We start from the raw sequence: 18,173 nt of genomic DNA on the forward strand, positions 1-18,173 counted from the left end.
GACTCAGTCTTGGTACTTATACAGCAAATACTTATTGACTGAGCCGTCTCCTCGGCCTCAGCAGTGACTTCATAGTCCCATTACTGTTTTTTATTTTTTATTTTTTGGTTTTTCGAGACAGGGTTTCTCTGTATAACCCTGGCTGACCTGGAACTCACTTTGTAGACCAGGCTGGCCCCGAACTCAGAAACCCGCCTGCCTCTGCCTCCCGAGTGCTGGGATTAAAGGCATGTGCCACCATGGCTCCCATTATTGTTATTATCCACACTGGATTTTTAGAGTAATTATGAGGTATAGTGACTCTTGCTCTCCTCCTCCTTTTCCTCCTCCTCCTTCCTCTTTGGTGTGGTATATGGGTATTTTGCCCGCTCTTCTTTTTTTTTTTTTTTAAGATTTATTTATTTATTATTTGTAAGTACACTGTAGCTGTCTTCAGACACTCCAGAATTGAGAAGAGGGAGCCAGATCTCGTTACAGATGGTTGTGAGCTACCATGTGGTTGCTGGGAATTGAACTCAGGACCTTTGGAAGAGCAGACAGTGCTCTTAACCACTGAGCCATCTCTCCAGCCCCTTGCCTGCTCTTATGTCTGTGTATTGTATATGTACCTGGTGCCTTTGGAAACCCAGAGAGGCATCAGATCCTCAGGGACTGGCATTACAGATCGTTGCAAGATGCCATGTAGGTACTGGGAATTGAATCTGGGTCTTCTGGAAGAGCAACAAGTGCTCTTAACCATTGAGCCATGCTTCAGTTCCACCACACTGGATTTTAATAACTTTATTTTTTTGACCTCTCTTACAGATCACAAGCCTCTTCAGAGGAGGATCTTAGCCTTTATATCATCTTTCTACTTAGCACAGAGAACACCATAATGATAATCCTTGGATAACCACTTAGTGGTTCCCATGGTTCCCATTTAGTGGGAACCAATATGTGGGTTTCTCGAATGAACACAAGCATACATAAGTCACTTATCATTAACAGTTGGTTTCACAAATGTTTCTCCATCCTTCATCCCATCTGCTTTCCTGACAGGTCTGAATATTATTATCTTTTCCCAGAGTTAAAGCCAATGTACCATGCAGGGATGGTCTTACATGAAGTCACACAGGCAGGAGACAGCAAAGTTGGCTTGGTTGTTGTCATTTGTAAGTCAGTGCTAAGTTCCTAAGTACCTCCCATTCTCCAGAAAGACAAGGGGGAGGGGGGAAGAACAATACAGAATGAGAAGTGTGGAGAGCTTGGCAGGAATCTGACATTGGCCATGACAAGGAAGTAAGTTCAGGCAGGAATATGACATTAGGCTATGACAAGGAAGTAAGTTTAGGCAGGAATCTAATTTTAGGCTAGAACTGAGAAGTAGTTTCAGGCAGGAATTTTAATCTTAGGGTAGAACAAAAGAAGTAGGCTTCAGGCAAGATTTTGGGCTTGGACAAAGAAGTGGGCTCGGGTATTTCTGACAAGCCCTTGGAAAGAACTGTCCCGGGAGTAATCACAGGACTTTGCTTACTGCCTCACTTGTTCCTCATTGTACTGCCCACCCTTAATACCTGCATGTCATTAAAATGGTATAAAAGCAAATTGGGAAAAACTAAACCTGCCTCAGGTTCAGAACTGGCTGGGATCATGCTACAATATTGTTTAATTGTCTTTTTTATTTTTAATCCTCACTCTTGCGCTAGAGAACCTGTTGACTGACTGAGTGGGCTTGGTCAGGAAAGGTTAAAAAAAAATGATCTAGCCAAATGTTCTTTCTACTCAAAACACCTCTGAAGGGCTTCATCACCCTTTCAACAGTCATCTCTATCTGGTCTTGTCCTCTTCCACCTATACTGACAATATTCTGTTTCACACACATCCGTGGAATGGTGAATTCATGGGAGTGAGATGTGATCTGGTACCTAGTGCAATGACCCAGGAGCGTAATCATTCTTTCTGCTCCTTTGTGGGTTCTTTTTTCTTCCACCCTTCTCCACCCTTTCAAAACCTCCAACACTAGATAGGAGAGAAAAAAAGAAAGGATAGAGGGGAAAGGGGTGACATTATCATTAGGCCATGTCCTGCTGATTAAGGGTGTCGAGTTTCTTAAGCAACTTGGATCTTCACTGTTGGGATATCTAGTTTCTTCTTGTTTCTTCTTTGTGTATGAGTACTTAACAAACCCCAGCCAACCACCAACCACAAATCCAACCACCACCACCAGAACCTTACCTTTCAGGGCCCTAACATTTAAATACCCTCTCATAAGGTCCCCAGAATTCCAAGTCACAATTGTAGACTATCTGTAGCTGGCAAAATCACACCCCTGCTAGAGCACGAGACAAATCATAGTCAGCTGTCGTGGACAGTCTGGAGCAGCCCCATTTAACCCCACACCTGGGACTGAAATGGAAACACATTCCCATAATATTTCTATGCTTTTTAAAGAATCCAGCATTCTTACTACGTGAGGGCCATTTTCACCACCGTGCACGAGAAGGTTCCATTCCCTGTAGCTGCTCCAGCTACCCACACCCAGTTACCTTGCTGTCCATATTGTCTTCAGTAGCAGAAAAGGTGAATGTCTGCAAGACATCAGCTCCCGCTCTCAAGAATTCTGTGTGAAGCTGACGAACTGCCAAGCAGTTGAAATTTCAATTACAAAATCAAATTCCAGAAGCAGATGTTCTCAGTAGCAGCTCCCACCCTCCTTCTCTTCCCTCCCTACCAGACCGTATTTCAAGCCTAGAAATGATAAAGTGACAGGCTAATGTCATTGCTGTGGCAGTACAGCATGCACTATGGGGCAGTCTACAGGGTCCTGCTCACCTGTCTCAAGTAGGTTCCATGTAGATATAGAGGCCTGGCTGACTCCCTGTTCCCTCACCCCCTGCCTAGAGTTTTTTTGACACAGTAATGTGTGAAGCATGCTGCTGGCCTATTATCACCAATGTAGGAAGAGTGAAGAAGCTCACACAGGGGCAGCCCATGCATGATATCCACAAGAGGCTGATGCAACAGTGAGTATGTGGTAAGCAGCCCTGGCTGCCCCTAGTCTCTCAGTCACCACTCTGAGGTTGGGGATGTAGCTCAGTTGGTAGAAAGCTTCCTTAGATTCATAATGCCCTGGGTTTGATCCTCAGCACCCTGTAAAGCAGGTGTGGTAGCTCACACCTGGAATCTTAGCACTCAGGTAGAGGCAGAGGTCATCCTTAGTGTGATGGTTTGAATATCCTTGGACCAGGGAGTGGCACCATCTGGAGGTGTGGCCTTGTTGGAATAGGTGTGACTTGGTTGGAATGGGTGTGTCACTGTGGGTGTGGGCATAAGATCCTCACCCTAGTTGCCTAGAAGTCAGTCTTCCACTAGCAGCCTTTGGATGAAGATGTAGAACTCTCAGCTCCTCCTGCGCCATGCCTGCCTGGATACTGCCATGCTCCCACCTTGATGATACTGGACTGAACCTCTGAACCTGTAAGCCAGCCCCAATTAAATGTTGTTTTTATAAGACTTGCCTTGGTCATGGTGTCTGTTCACAGCAGTAAAACCCTAACTAAGACACTTAGTTACACAGCTAGCTTGAGGATGGCCTAGGATTATGAGACCCTGTCTAAAACAAGAAAAAAAGAAAAGGAAGAAAAGAGAAGAAAGCCCCCTCTACTACTTTTCTTCCTGACCATCACCCTCTCCAGGCTAATTCCTCATTTTCAGTTTAGCTAAAAGATCTTCCAAACATAAGAACAAAGTGAAAAATTCCTATGAGGCACGGAAGAAGCAATGCTTCTCTGGTCTCCACCAAAAGCAAGAATCTGGGCAAACTGGGGAAACTGCAGTAATGGCCACAAAGCTCTAAAGATGCGTGGACAGCTCATGGGGGTAAACCCATCTATCCTCAAAACTGACCCACATCCCTATCCCATGCAGCAGACAAAGGAACAGGTTCTCAATGAGGTCAAGGGACTTGTTTAAGGTCACACAGCTGGTCTGGGGAAGAATCAGGCAAAGACCCCAGCTTTGCATGACGTACATCCATGTGCATGAAATCAGGTAGACTCAAAACCTGTATTTCCAGTGTGTGTCCTGATCTCCTATTGTATTCTTTGGCTTTATTTCCCCCACTCTAGGAAAATCAACAAAGCCAGGTAGAGTTAAAGCACCAACCAATTGCAATGGTTTTTTACGTCTGACTCTAGTATTTTCATTTTTCTCCAAGTCAGGAAGATGAAGGGGACGGTTACATCTTTTCAAAGTCTGGTCCCCACAGCCTGGCTGTCTGCATCATTGAGCTGGTGATGGCCATCAGCCATTATCACCATGGCCAAGATTGTTATCTGCCATGCACAACCTTCCGCAGGATGAGTCTAAAGCCATCAGTGATTTTTGCTAACCTAAGGGAACGCTTAAAGTAGCTACAAGGAAAATATTCAAGGAATGAAATTTGAACTGTATATTTTAAACAGTGCTTGTTCAAGAAGATATGAGTGAGAAGAGAGACAGAGAGAGATATAGAGACAGAGACAGAGGAGGGAACAGAGATATTTTCCCTTGTGCTTCAGTCCACACAACTGCCATGACCTTCGCTTCTTGGCAGTTCTGCCAGGAAAGCAATTCTTACAAATGCTTGCCATTATGCCTTGATTTTCCCTCATGGTGTTTAAGCTGTTACTTGCACACACACTCCTCGTTGCTTTGGGCACTTACCTGCACTTGGATGCTCTACCACTGCTTCTGGAGTCCAAAGCCCCGCCTTCACGAAGCCTCTCTTTTCCAGAGTGAAGAGAAAGCTGCCATCCCCAACCACAATCTCCCCGCTGTCCAGACGCTCCAAGATGCCCTGGGGAAGAGAACAGAGACTCACAGGCTCTCTCCACAACTCACCTTTTCTTTTAACGTCATTTCAAACTTTAGGAATGGAGGCCTTGTTTTTCTGCTGAAATTGTATCGAAGAGTGTTTCAGAAGATGTTATCGCATGGTTCCTGGCCAATCAAAATACCTGTTTTGTGCAACCAAGGAGCTATGGGAACTGTTTTTCTCAATGAACACTTTCTGGGTCAAACTCTACTGAAAGGGCTGATTAACTTGACAGTCACGTTAGTTTGTCATGTCCGCTTTTCTCTGACAATGTATTAGGGTTTGCGGGTACAAGATCTTCAATTTAAACCCCCAAACTCACAAGCTCCCTGGCTGTTCCGCATGGCCTCGGCACACTGCTGGCCAGTGAGTCAAGTGGAAGCCATCTTGTTTCCCTTTTCCCTTCTGACTGGAATGTCGGTATGACACTCAGGTACAGGGCCATCCTGTAGCTATGGTATCCTTAGCTGCATGTGATGTCAGGTGGAGCCAATTGGCGCTGCGGTTTTCAAGACACCTAGAGTAGCCACAGCAGTCATGCGTGGCCCACCTTTTCATCAATTTGAGAATGAGATTTAAGAGTGCACACAAACAGTCCTTGAGGGGAAAACATTACTCTCGTGTTCTAGCTTAGGGCCCTTCTTGACAGGGAGAGTCAAGCAGAGAGGTGGTGAATTCCCTGTGGCAGTCCTGTCTTCTCATTCGTTTCCAGTATGGGCAGTACACCTGTTGAGCAGAGAGTGGGGGCCTGGGGTTTTGTACACCTCCCTTCTGACTATATCAACCTGGACGCCTCTGGATTTACCATCTGCTCTCAGGGTGAGGCTGTTGATCCTCAGGGAGGCCATTTGCCCCAAGGGAGGCAGTTACAGAGTCAGTAGGCCTATAACATCCGCCGCCATCTGCCATCTGCCCGGCTTCTCAGGCAGGTTCCATGGTTTGAGGAATGGGGTGTGGGCATCAGCTGTCCAATTGCACAACGGCAGGCAAAGTCACTGGCGACCCGTCAGCTGAGGAGAGACAGAACCCTCCTTCCCTTCCAGTTACACATTAACAGGGCCACCATGTGATAATTGTGCTCTTCCAGGAGCAGAGTCCCCAGAGGAACAGGGACAGAATGCTTTCAAACCTTTCTTTGGACTTTTTGTTTCTTTGTTTGAGACAGGGTCTCACTAAGTAGCCCTGTGTAGCCTGATGTTAACCAGGTTAGCCTCAAACTCAGAGATCTATCTGCCTCTGCTGCCTGAGTGCTGAGATTAAAGGTGTGTATCATTACACCGGCCCCACAAGAAGTGACTTAGCCAGGAGTGGCGGTGCAGCCTTCAATCCCAGCACTTGGGAGGCAGATGCAGGTGAATCTCCGTGAGTTTGTGTCTGGCCTGCTATAGAGAGAGTTCCATTCAGGGCTACAGAGTAAGACCCTGTCTGAACGGTAAAAACCTCTTGTAAAAATTAAAATTAAAAAGTGAATTATAGGGCTCACTAGATGATTTATTGAGTAAAGGTATGGGCTGCCAAACACTACAACTGAGTTCAGTCCCCAGTAGAATTTAATCCCTGGGTCCCATTTATTAGAAGAGGCAAACTAATGTCTGCAAATTGTTCTTTGACCTCTATAGGCACATCATAGTATGCACATTCCCATAAATAAATACAATAAATAAATGCACACATAAATTTAATAAAAATTAATTTTTAAAAGTGAATTATAAAAAAATGAACATACAGAATCTCAGGTGAAGGAAGCAGTAGTGTTCTTCACATTTAGAAGAAGAACGTCTTTTTATTAATTTCACTTCCTACACTTTAGCTTCTGTCACTAGAGAGCATCTCTGCGGACCCTGACTGGTTCTCCACCTGTGTGTGGGCAATTACTGTTGCACAGTTAGGGTGGATCTGAGACCTCTCAGTCCTCTCTCACTTGGAGCTGTTAATGGCTGACTAACAACTTAGCAAGTGATTGAACCTGGACTTTAATAAGATCCGCTATCCTATGTCACCTCTGTTCCCAGTTTCTTAGCATTCAGAAAGCAACAGTACCCCAGGCCTCCGAATTATGTGTTCAGGTGGGCTGTTGGGGGTGGGAGGTCCTGGGAGGCCCCTTTTCTTAGTTCACACCTTTCTAGTTGTTTGACTGTCTGTCCCTTGCTGCCACAAGAAGTCCTCAATGCTGTGGGAAGCTGCCATGGGGAAGGGCTAGCACGTGTCTGCTGAAGGCAACAGAGTGGACCCCCACACCCACCCCTGAGAACTGCATGGTAGCCTTGCTTGGGTGGGTGGGTGGGGGGGCAGGTATGAAGCCGCAGGTCCAGGTTGATAAACTGACAGGAAAACTCGCAGGTGAACCCCCTGGGGATGCTGCCTGCGCTCCCTTAAGCAAGAAAAAGGAGGGTCCACTCAGATCCCTCTTCTGTGAACACTGACTCTGAGCAGGTCGCCTGACTCTCAGGGCCTCAGTTTCTTCACCCACTAACTGGGGATACACCAGCGAACGCAGAAATTCTGAGCTGGGTGAGGTCTCCAGGAATGCTAAACTGAGGCTCTGAACCGCCCAGCCCCCTTGCTGAGCTAAGTTAAGACTTTAGGTTTTGTTTAGTAGCTGAAGCAGGATTCGAACTCCTCGAAGAAAGGAAGAAAGCGACTTGACTGACACTCACCTTCTTGGCTCGAGGGCTTCCAGCTAGTGCCATGTCGCCGCTGCTGTACAGGCGCGGGTCCCGGTGGCACCGGTCCTGTAGGCGCCGCGCTGCCGGAGCCCGCCCCTCCGTGGGATGACCCATCCCCCCCACCCCCACCCCGACCTCCACCCTCTCTACCTCCCTCCTAAGGCCGGGATCTGTCCATGCTCGACTGACACCTCGCCATGCTCCGCCCGGGCGCGCTGCGGCTGCGGGGCCTCGCGCTGCGGGACTTCCCCAGGCGCCCAAGCTCCGCTGGCCTCCGGGAAGGGTGAGTACCCGATGGCTGCCGGGTGGCAGGAGGAGCAGGGCAGGCTTTCTGGTTCCCAGGAATGGGCTGGGGTTCTCCTGGAATTACCTGCTAACTACCAGGTAAAACTGTCTCTCCGACTCTAGCCCCCTGGCCTGTCACCAGCGGGCAGTGTGCGCAGGTCTGGGAGTCTACTGTGCTGAACCTGCGACAGGCTGTTTCTTGTCTCAGGTGCATCTGTGTCTTGGTGGTGGTTGTTATCATTGTTTTGTATTTAATGATTAATATGTCCTCGAGATTATTCTATACCAGGGTGTATCGATTTGCCTTATTCTTTTTAATGGCTGCATAGTTTTTCATTTTATCAATACTTTATACTATAATGAAGCAGCCTACTCATTAATATTTAGACTGCTTCTGGTTGGTTGTTACCGCTGAGAACGTGAATTGGACATTCTTAATGCAAATATGTTTGGACAATATGGGAGTCTGTTTTTGTTTTAAATCATTTTTTTCTTTTTCTTTTCTTTTTGTTTTGTTTTGTTTTCAATTAAAAAAAAAAGAAATAAAATTGTTAGGGAAACGGTTATTTGGAAGTGAAAGACAGCAAGGTTCCTGTGAAATTTGAATGCCCCTGCGGTGGGTGCTTGTTTTCCATGTCTTCCTGGGCGTCTAGAGTAGAATTGTCAAATTGCATTCGTGTGAGAGGATATTTTGCTTTAGTGTCTGTCTGTATGCATCTTTGAAGTTCCTGTCCTGACGTCATTCCTGACGTCACCCATGGTGGCAAGGTGAGGTTTCTGTTCATAGAGTCACTCAACAAACACTATTGTGAGCTGACTCCGGCTGCATTTTACGTTCTGTGGTCTGCAAGAACGGATTTTGACTTGCAATCCAGTTTCACTGCAGATTTTTGACATAGTGCTTGTGGTGAGCGGGCTTATTCCAGGTACTGGGAACACAAGGCCCACAGAACTGCAGTTCTGGCTCCCTTAGGACTCAGCAGCTGCCTGCTGCCTGCTGAGCACAGTTTCTCTCAACAAATACAGGATGTTGGCCAGTCTCACAGGAGTGCTGCAAACACAAGCGAGGTGGTGCACAAGAGCGATTTGTAAGCTATAAAGCATCACAATGAGGACACTGCATCTGATACAGAAAGAAATAGAGAGTGTGCATCCTGGGTTAATTTTTTTTTTTTTTTTTGGTTTTTCAAGACAGGGTTTCTCTGTGTAGCCCTGGCTGTCCTGGCACTCACTTTGTAGACCAGGCTGGCCTCGAACTCAGAAATCCTCCTGCCTCTGCCTCCCAAGTGCTGGGATTAAAGGCGTGCGCCACCACGCCCGGCTCATCCTGGGTTAATTTGTATAAAGCTGACTAGACAGTGCTTATATTCATATGGCATTTGCATATATTCTGAAATATTGAGAGTAATCGCAGATGACATTTCTAAGAAATGTCAGACAAGCTGGCTGTAGTGGCAAGACCCTAAAATCCCAGAATTCTGGAGACTGAGGGGGACAACGTCAACTTCAAGGCCATCCTAGGCTACATAAGATGCAGAGTGACCCTGTCTCAAAAACCAAAATGAAAATGAGATAATTCTAAGAGTTCTTCCTATAGCTGTTTGGCCAGTGTGTCTGAATACACAGTCACACCCCGTGTTGTTAAACCTGTGCAGAACATGTGAGTTTCTTGTCTGACAAATTCTGACTACAGATTAGAATTTAGACATCAAGATACTCAACAACTTAACCTTTGTCAGATAAACATATCATGTTTTCCCAAATAAGGAGAAATAAGACAGACAGAGCGTGTCAATTCCAGGGAAAGTTCTACCTTAAAAGTTATCCTTAAACATGCAGTGGTGTGCACGCCTTCAGTCTCAGCACTTAGGAAGCACAGGCAGGTGGGTCTCCCTGAGTTCGAGACCAGCCTGGTCTACAGAGCAAATTCTAGGACAGCCAAAGCTACCCAGAGAGACCCTGTCTTGAAAAACTAACCAACAACAAAAAACCTTATCCTTAAAATGACAGCTTTTGGATTTGGTGTCACCAACTATGTGATGGAGAATCTTCCCAGAATTCTTATTAATTTGTACTGTGACTTTCTATGTTAGACACCAATGAAATGAAGAGATTGGTGACTGGCAGAAAAGGAGGGCTAGGATCCCCTTGTCTCGGCTACCCCAGCACTGAGATTACAGACAGGAGCTACTGTGTCCAGCTTGGTTTGCATGGATTCTTGGCGTTAAATTCGGGCCCTCTTTGCCAGTTGAGCTGCAGCCGCAGCCCCAGAATGTGTTTTATAAATGAGAAAAAAACAATGCCTAGATCGAGAAAGAAGTCGCTGTAGCCACTGCTACTGCTCATTTCCTTAGCTACAATCAGTGTGGGTCATCCAGTCAGAGGTCAGATGCCCCAGGTTTCTATGTGCAAATTGTAGCCTGTGGTTGTGGCGTTCCAGAGACTGGCAGGGGAGGGAATCAGACCCAAACTGGACCTGGTATCTCTGAGTGAGTCACCACTGTTAAAAAACACCGTCTTCCAGACAGGAAAGCCCAGCCTCACCCCCAGAATGGAAGGACAGAGCAGAGACTGTGATCATTGGAGGCGGCTGTGTGGGCGTGAGCCTGGCTTATCATCTGGCCAAGGCTGGGATGAGAGATGTGGTCCTGATGGAGAAGTCGGAGCTCACCGCTGGCTCTACCTGGCACGCAGTAAGGAGAGTATCCCAAACTGTTCTGTGCCCTGAACCGAGCACCAGGCCTCCCCATTCACAACCCCCCACAGAGAGCTCTTCAGAGGATGGGACCCCCTCACCTCACCAGAAAGTGTTCTGGCATGCTTCCAGGAAGTGGAAAATCGTTATTAGGATGTCTATTATGTTAAACACGTGAAACACGTGAATTCTGGATTCTGATCCTGGTTGTTGTTGTTGTTTCCATTTTCTACCCCTGTAACTTCCAGAAAGTTCGTTCCGTTTCCATTTTCTGAGTTTGCAATGGAGTCTCACCCAGTAGCCAGCATGTGTCAATGCTCTTGTGAAGCAGCATGCTGGAGAATGGCTTAGATTAAGGACTGATATGGCTCTCATACTGTCATTGAGGGATGGGGAAGGAAGGATTCGGTGATTGCAGGCAATACGTGTGCGCATGCGCACACAGACACAATGCACGTGCGCGCGCACAAACGCACGTGTACACGCTGAAGATCTTGACCTTACTGGCTATCTCTTTCCACAATTGGCTTTCCTATAGTTAGGAGAGGAAAAGAAACTGTCTCCCAGGGCCTCTTGGTGCTTAGCATACACTCCCAGTATGGGCCAGAAGTCTTGATAGGAATGGTAGTCAAAGCTGAATGCCCAGTGCCTCCCAGACCCAAGCTCTGTTGGCTGCAGTCTCACAGTGCCACAGACAGCCCACGCACACTGGTCAGCCAGTGCTCCTGGAAAAGCAGAGCCAAATCCAGCTCCTCTCCCTCCCACCCTTTATTCTTGGTGTGGGAGAGAAGATGGATACCTCCCATCACCTGCGTGTGCCAGTCTCCCCAGCATAGGTGTCTCCTTTCACTGGTTTCCCGCTGACTTCCTCCTGCCTGCAGAAGCCACAGTTCTCTAGGCCCTGCCTCACTCCTCCAAACTCGATTTTCTATGTAGACTTCATGTTGTCCTTCTGAAAGCAAGCCTACTTTCTCTACCTTTTCCTTCTCGTGTGCCTTAAGGTTCTTATTGCTGTGATGAAACACCATGAGGAAAAGCAACTTGGAGAGGGAAGGGTTTATTTCACTCACAGTTCCATGTAACAGTTCATCATCAAAAGCAGTCAGGACAGGAACTCAAGCAGGACTGGAACCTGGAGGCAGGAGCTGATGCAGAGGCCATGAAGGAGTGCTGCTTACTGGCTTGCTCCTCATGGCTTGCTCAGCCTGTTTTGTTTTGTTTTTATAGAACCCAGGACCACCAGCCTAGGGGTGGCACTGCCCTCCCGTATCAATCACTAATCGGGAAAGTGCTTACAGGCTTGCCTACAGCCCTATCTTATAGAGGCATTTTCTCAATCAAGGTTCCCTCCTCTCAGATGATCATAGCTTGTGTCAAGTTGACAGAAACTAGCACGGTGTGCATTTTGTCACCACTCTAGACTGAAGGACCTATATTATGGTAGGGCTTCATGATCACTGTCTTAGTCAGGGTTTCTAGTGCTGTGAAGAGACACCATGTCCATGCAATTCTGACAAAGGAAAGCATTTAATTGGGACTGACTTACAGTTCAGAGGTTCATCCATTATCCTCATGGCAGGAAGCATAGTGACATGCAGGCAGACATGGGGCTGGAGAAGGAGCTGAGAGGTCTACATCCAGATCCACAGGCACCAGGAAGAGAGAGTGACACTGGGCCTGCCTTGGACTTCTGAAACCCCAATGTCTGCCCCTAGTGACACACTTCCTCCAACAAGGCCACACCTCCCAAAAGTGCCACTGCTTCCAAGCCCTATGGGCACCACCTTCATTCAAGCCACCACGGTCTCTCAGAAGTGAGACACAAGGAAAGAGTTCAGTCTTTTCCTCCTGGAAGTGGTCTGGGCTACGACAGAAAACACTCAGAGTAGGACCTGAGCCTTAAAGAAAAGAGAAATTCTGTAAGGAGTGCAGAATGCAGCAGGAGCCGTTAGGGTGGCAACTCTAAGAGGGGACGCCTAACAGAGTGGGAAGGAAGCTGGGGCAGGAGGTCTACGGGCTCTGGGGCTAAACAGGCAGGGGGCAAATAGAGGCAAATGGAACTGGGTCTCCAGGGTTGCTTATATAGCCTCACACCTCCTGACTGCTAAGTCGGGCCAGGCAGCTACACATTAAAATTGGCATGACTTATTTGTTCACAGACAGTGGTTGGGTATGGCCTGTGTTTTAGCATAGATTAAGAATCCCCTGAGATTTCAGTAAATGTGCCTCCAAAAAGGATACATATCTTAGCCTGAACTATTTTAAGAAAAGCAAGCAGAGATTTTAAAATGATAGTCTCTTATGTAAAATTAACTTTGTAAAATATTTTTTCCTATGCAAAGATATGTCAAAATACTGGGAAAAGCACCTCTGCCTCCCTCTAGACAAGGCTTTAAACCAGAGACAAATGGGGGACCAGTGTGGAGTCAGGCAACAGCAGCTGGGTGGTTTGTGCCCCCTTGGAATACAGGACAGAACAGGACCTGTCCTTGGAACTGATTATGGAAGCTTTTACAAGTCCATGAGCCTTCGCTATAAGGCAAGACATCAGAAAGTTCTCCAAGCCAAGAATTTTCAGCCCAGATATATTTGGAGACAGATTGAGAGTGTGCAGAGCTGGAGCACCAGCTAAATGGAGGGACTGTGAGAACAAAGGCAGCATCCCCAGGGGTCCCTGGGGTGGGACATGTTTTCTGTGATAGAATGTTCACAGGAACAGGCAATGAGGGCTGGAAGACAAGACAGCCTGAGACTGGATGTTCAAGGTGGTGCCAAGTCTGCAAACCCGAGGTCCTGCTCACTTTAACAAGGCTCCTTTGTCAGTACACGACAGATGATATCACAAATGGTTTGGGAGAATAGGGTCCTCCACTTCCCTGGGAATGATGTCTCAGCACCGTCTTTCCAGATCCAAGGATGGAAGACCCAAGATGCTCCATTTGGAGTGTGGGAAGATAATCTAGAACTTTGCACTATTTACACACCTGAGAAAGAAATTAAACTTTACTAACATAAGTAGCATCCGATACAATCGACACATCGCTCCCGGTTCCAAGGTTCATGGGGGCAGGCCAGCCTCACTGCACAGTGGATTTATCTTCGCTCTTTGACTGCTATGTGAAACCACCATGGTGACAACCTTCACTGAGACATTTAGTCTAGTATGTGGAGAAAAGAGGAGAAGGGATTGAAGGTGAGATTAACACTATGGAAAGATTTGTTACCCGACAGTAATGAAAAGGGTTATGAAATTTAAACATGTATATTTTTTTATAATAAGACAAGTGTTGCAAACGTGCTGACCTTTGTTAGTAATCCAAATGGATGTGGGTGGTTTCCATGTAGCAGTTACATAGGTTTTAAAAGATATGTCTGGGGCTGGAGAGATGGCTCAGTGGTTAAGACCACTTCCAGAGGTCCCGAGTTCAATTCCCAGCAACCACAAATGGTGGCTCACAACCATTTGTAATGGGATCTGATGCCCTCTCCTGGTGAGTCTGAAGACAGCTACATTGTACTCATATAAATAAAATAAATAAATAAATAAAATTTAAAAAAAAGATATGTCTGGGAGCACAGCTTAATAGGTGTGGTCTGTTCCTTCCAAGGAAAGAAGACGTTGTAACAAAGCGGACAGCTGGCTTGCACAGCAGTCCTATTGAGAAGAGAGCATGTTAAACGGGATGTTTAGAAATGTGGATAGGGCCTGGAGAGATGGCTCAGCAGTCAATGGCTCTGGCTGATCTTCCAGAGAATTAGGGTTCAATTCCCAGCACCCACATAGATGCTCACAACTGTCTCTAACTCGAGTTTTAGAGAAGCTGACACCCTCACATAAGGAAACAGGAAGGTAAACCACCAATCACATAAAAGTAAAATCCTAATAAAAAATATATCATAGAAATGTGTATATATGGCTAGGTCTTCTGGACTAAATGATATCTCCGTGTGTGTGTGTGGGTTATCTCTCCTATGTAAGAGATACAATTTTTAACTTATTAATATTTTTCTGATATGGAATTCCAATAGGATTTGTTCCCTTTTATCTGAAATACAGAGAGTGTGACACTTTCTAAGTTGTAGCAAGAATGGAGAGACAAGGAAACATGGAAGTCAGCTGTCAGCAGAAACCTTTGTACATAGGAGGGTGCAGTGGCAGGTACTTGGAATGGAGGAGGGGCCTTAAAACACAGAGAACACAGTCAAGAGAACACTGCTTCTACTCTGGTTTCTGCAGGACTGAGAGACATTGCCAAGTGCAGGAGGCCTAGGAAGAATGCTACCGTTAATTGGTCAATCACAATTGTCAACTAGATAGGCTCTAGGGTTACCTCTGAGACAACCCTTTTGGCACATCTGTGAGGGAGTTCCTACATTGTGTTCATCGAGGTGCGAAAGCCCACCTGAACGTGGGTAGCGTCATGCCATGTGCCCGCCAGAGGATCCAGCTGAATAAGAAGGGAAAGGAGAGCGAAGACCCAGCGTTCCTCAATGCTTCCCTAGGGCAGATGCAATATAATCTTGCTCCCATGCCTTGACAAACTCAAGCTGGAAAGCAGGATAAATCTTTTATTCCTTTAGTGACTTCTTGTCTGGTGTTTGTTCTTACCAATGAGAAAAAGAGACCAACACAGGGGAGAATTGAAAGTTCAATGACAGCAGTCTGTTTGTTGGGTGCTCACCTTTAATCCTAGCACCTGGGAGGCAGAGGCAGACAGATCTCTGTGTTTGAGACCAGCCTGGTCTATAGAATGAGTTCTAGGATACCCAGAACTACACAGAGAAACCCTGTCTTGAAAAACAAACAAACAAACAAACAAACAAACAAACACTTTAATGCCAGCCTGGGCTATACAAGGAGACTGCTTAAAACAAAAGAGATTAAAACAAACAAGTAAATACATACATATACAAATAAACAAACAGATAAACAAATGATCGAACAGTCCTAGACATAAAGCAAGCCTAGAATTAGGCTGTATTTTTAATTCTGTATGGTTAATTCAGTGTATACACAGCTTAATAATGAAATACGTTAATCACGAAAATGTGATTCATGAGCTTAATATGCAAAGCTTTCTGGCACAATAAGTAAGATAGAAATTATTTAAAATATTTCCCTCATTCCAAGCTCACTTAGTATGCTTTACAATCGCTATTAATATAGTAACCTATATTTATATGTTATGTGTAAATGAAAGGATAAGAATATTTTAGTGGCTATGTGCAAAGTCTAAGTCTAAGTGTATGAACAGAAGATTCAGAGCCACTGGAATAAATGGCTTAGGCCAGAAGCTGAGTTTTCTGAGGTGGTAGAGGCCCCTGAAAGTCAGGAATCTTTTATTCCTTTAGTGACTTCTTGTCTGGTGTTTGTTCTTAACAATGAGAAAAAGAGACCAACACACGGGAGAATTGAAAGGACTCAGGGCTCACACCACAAGTTAGCATCCAGCACTCTCCCCATTGTTTAGCACCCTTGGATGGTTTTCTAACTCCTGCAGTTTTTCTCATACTTTGTAATTGTCAATACACTTTGTGGAAGAATTCTCTTTTCTTGTTATTTTTAATTTATGTCAATAAACACTTGCAAAGTCTGAACTTACTTGAAGATATGCATGCGAGTGTGCATGCATACACGTGTATCTTTCTATGTGTCTGTCTATTATTTGTTTGAGATAGGGTCTCATGTAGCTCAGGCTGGTCCTGAAATATATATATATATATATATATATATATATATATATATATATATATATATATATATGCAAGAATGATTTTGGACTCCTGATCTTCCTGCTTCTACTTCCCAGTACTGGAATTACATCCTGAGCCACACACCCAGCTTTGAAGGGCTATACTTCTGTTGTGGTTTGAATAGGTTTGGCCCCTAGAGACTTATGTGTTTGACTGTTTGGCCCATAGGGAATGGCACTATTAGAAGGTGTGGCCTTGCTGGAGGAAGTGTGTCACTGTGGGAGTAGGCTTTGAGGTTGCCTATGCTTAAGCTCCACTCAGCAGAATCCTAGCCTCCTGACTGCCTGCAAAAGGCAATCTCTTTCTGGCTGCCTTCCAATCAAGTTGTAAAACTCTCAGTTCCTTCTCCAACATGATGTCTGCCTGGATGCTGCATGCTTCCTGCCACGATGATAATGGACTGAACCTCTGAACTGTAAGCCAGTCCTAATTAAATGTTTTCTTTTATAAGAGTTGCTGTGATCATGGTGTCTTTTTACAGCAATGGAAATCCTAAATAAGACAATTTCTGAAGGATTCTGTCTCCCTCTCCCTCTCCCTCTCCCTCTCCCTCTCCCTCTCCCTCTCCCTCTCCCTCTCCCTCTCCCTCTCCCTCTCCCCTCCTCTTCTTCCTACTTTTTCTCCCTCTCCCTTCCCCCACCTTTATCTTCTATACCAAATAATATTTCTTTTATTTTCAAGTCAAAGCAGGGTCTCTTCCTGTGAAGCCCTCGTTGATCTTTCCAGCCTCTGGGAGTCTGATGAGCCATCTCTTCAGCTCCCTTACTTCTTGCAACTGCAGCTCTGTGGCCTAGCATTTAACCATGTGCCTGAAGGATAGGACAAGTATTTTCTTTTTTCTCAAACTTTTCATTTACTATATCCATGTTGAAGTCACAGAAGAGAAAGACACTGTGTGCTCTACATGTCTAAATGTAGACAGGTATTCAATTAATAACAGACTATGCAAGAAGATTCAAATAAATTGAGTGCAGTAGAAGCACAGTACAGATAACTCTAAATTTTAAACACAAATTCAAAAACAAAAGCCAACATAAGAAGCTAGTTATTAATGCTAGGAAGCACCCATGCACACTGGTCCTGACTGTCATGGTAACAAGGAATAGAGAGAAACATGGATATTCTCTTTCAGTAAGAGGGTTGGTTAACGTTTTCTTGGCTATGCATTTCCAAAAGAATTTGTTCCCTAAACTAAGTACACTGAGCTAAATATCTTTAATAAGTCCATGTGATTCTTTCAGATGAGAATTCACCAGCCCCTCGGGCAGGGGAAACAGAGGACACAGAGCAGATGAATGTAGATAATGAAAGTTGGAGACTTTCTGGAGGCCTGGTGTGGTGGTTTGGATAGGAATGGCCCTCAAAGGCTCCTGTATTTGAATGTTTGGTCATTAGGGAGAGGCAGTACCTGAGAGAGATTAGAATGTGTGGCCTTGTTGAAGTAGGTGTGGTCTTGTTGGAAGAAGTCTATTACTGGAGGTGGGATTTGAAGTTTCAGAAGCTCAAGCAAGCCCAGCCCAGTGTCTCTCTCTTCTGCTGCCTGTGGATCTGGATGTAGAACTCTCAGCTATCTTGTCTGCCTTCATGCTGCCATGCTCCCCGCCATGATGACAAAAGGTTAAACTACAGTACCTGCATGCAAGCTCTAGTAAAATGCTTTCCTTTATAAGAATTGCTATGGTCATGGTGACGTACAGCAATAGGACACTGATTAAAACACCCAAATTCATCCAGGATTCTGGCTTACAGTATCTCTAGGCATAACCAGAGCTCTGCTCAGTGTTCAAGAGCATTCATTTCCTCAATAGATGGGATGATGATGCATTGAAGACAGAATTGGGGGTCCTGGCAGATACCCAAAGGAGGCAAGAGATGCTCTCTGGTTGAATGAGCAAAGCACACACACACACACACACACACACACACACACACACACACA

At 45.5% G+C, this 18,173-nt stretch overlaps 2 protein-coding genes across 7 annotated transcripts in view; one reads left to right on the plus strand and one right to left on the minus strand.

Moving 5' to 3' along the window:
- The window catches only part of LOC110307603 (S-methylmethionine--homocysteine S-methyltransferase BHMT2), a 17,951-nt gene extending 10,353 nt beyond the window's left edge, over positions 1 to 7,598 (minus strand). Inside the window, exons 1-3 of one of the 2 annotated variants that reach the window (XM_021179822.2) lie at positions 7,492 to 7,598; positions 4,684 to 4,816; positions 2,526 to 2,617 (exon numbers count right to left, since the gene is read on the minus strand). In XM_021179822.2, the coding sequence (XP_021035481.1) occupies positions 2,526 to 2,617; positions 4,684 to 4,816; positions 7,492 to 7,524 (258 nt within the window). In that variant the 5' untranslated portion in view covers positions 7,525 to 7,598. Of the gene's footprint in view, positions 1 to 2,525; positions 2,618 to 4,683; positions 4,817 to 5,639; positions 6,014 to 7,491 lie in introns of those variants that run through there. The other variant, XM_029468432.1, reaches the window with a different exon arrangement.
- Positions 6,831 to 18,173, plus strand: part of Dmgdh (dimethylglycine dehydrogenase) — an 85,420-nt gene continuing 74,077 nt past the window's right edge. For all 5 annotated transcript variants that reach the window (XR_003834667.1, XR_002379435.2, XM_021179821.2 and 2 more), the window contains exons 1-3: positions 6,831 to 6,900; positions 7,663 to 7,783; positions 10,310 to 10,478. Coding sequence is in view for 3 of the 5 variants with exons in the window: in XM_021179821.2 (XP_021035480.1) it covers positions 7,698 to 7,783; positions 10,310 to 10,478 (255 nt within the window). In the remaining 2 variants the exon portion in view is untranslated. The remainder of the gene's footprint in view (positions 6,901 to 7,662; positions 7,784 to 10,309; positions 10,479 to 18,173) is intronic.

The sequence above is a fragment of the Mus caroli genome, chromosome 13 (genome assembly GCF_900094665.2).
Source record: "Mus caroli chromosome 13, CAROLI_EIJ_v1.1, whole genome shotgun sequence".
NCBI lineage: Eukaryota > Metazoa > Chordata > Mammalia > Rodentia > Muridae > Mus > Mus caroli.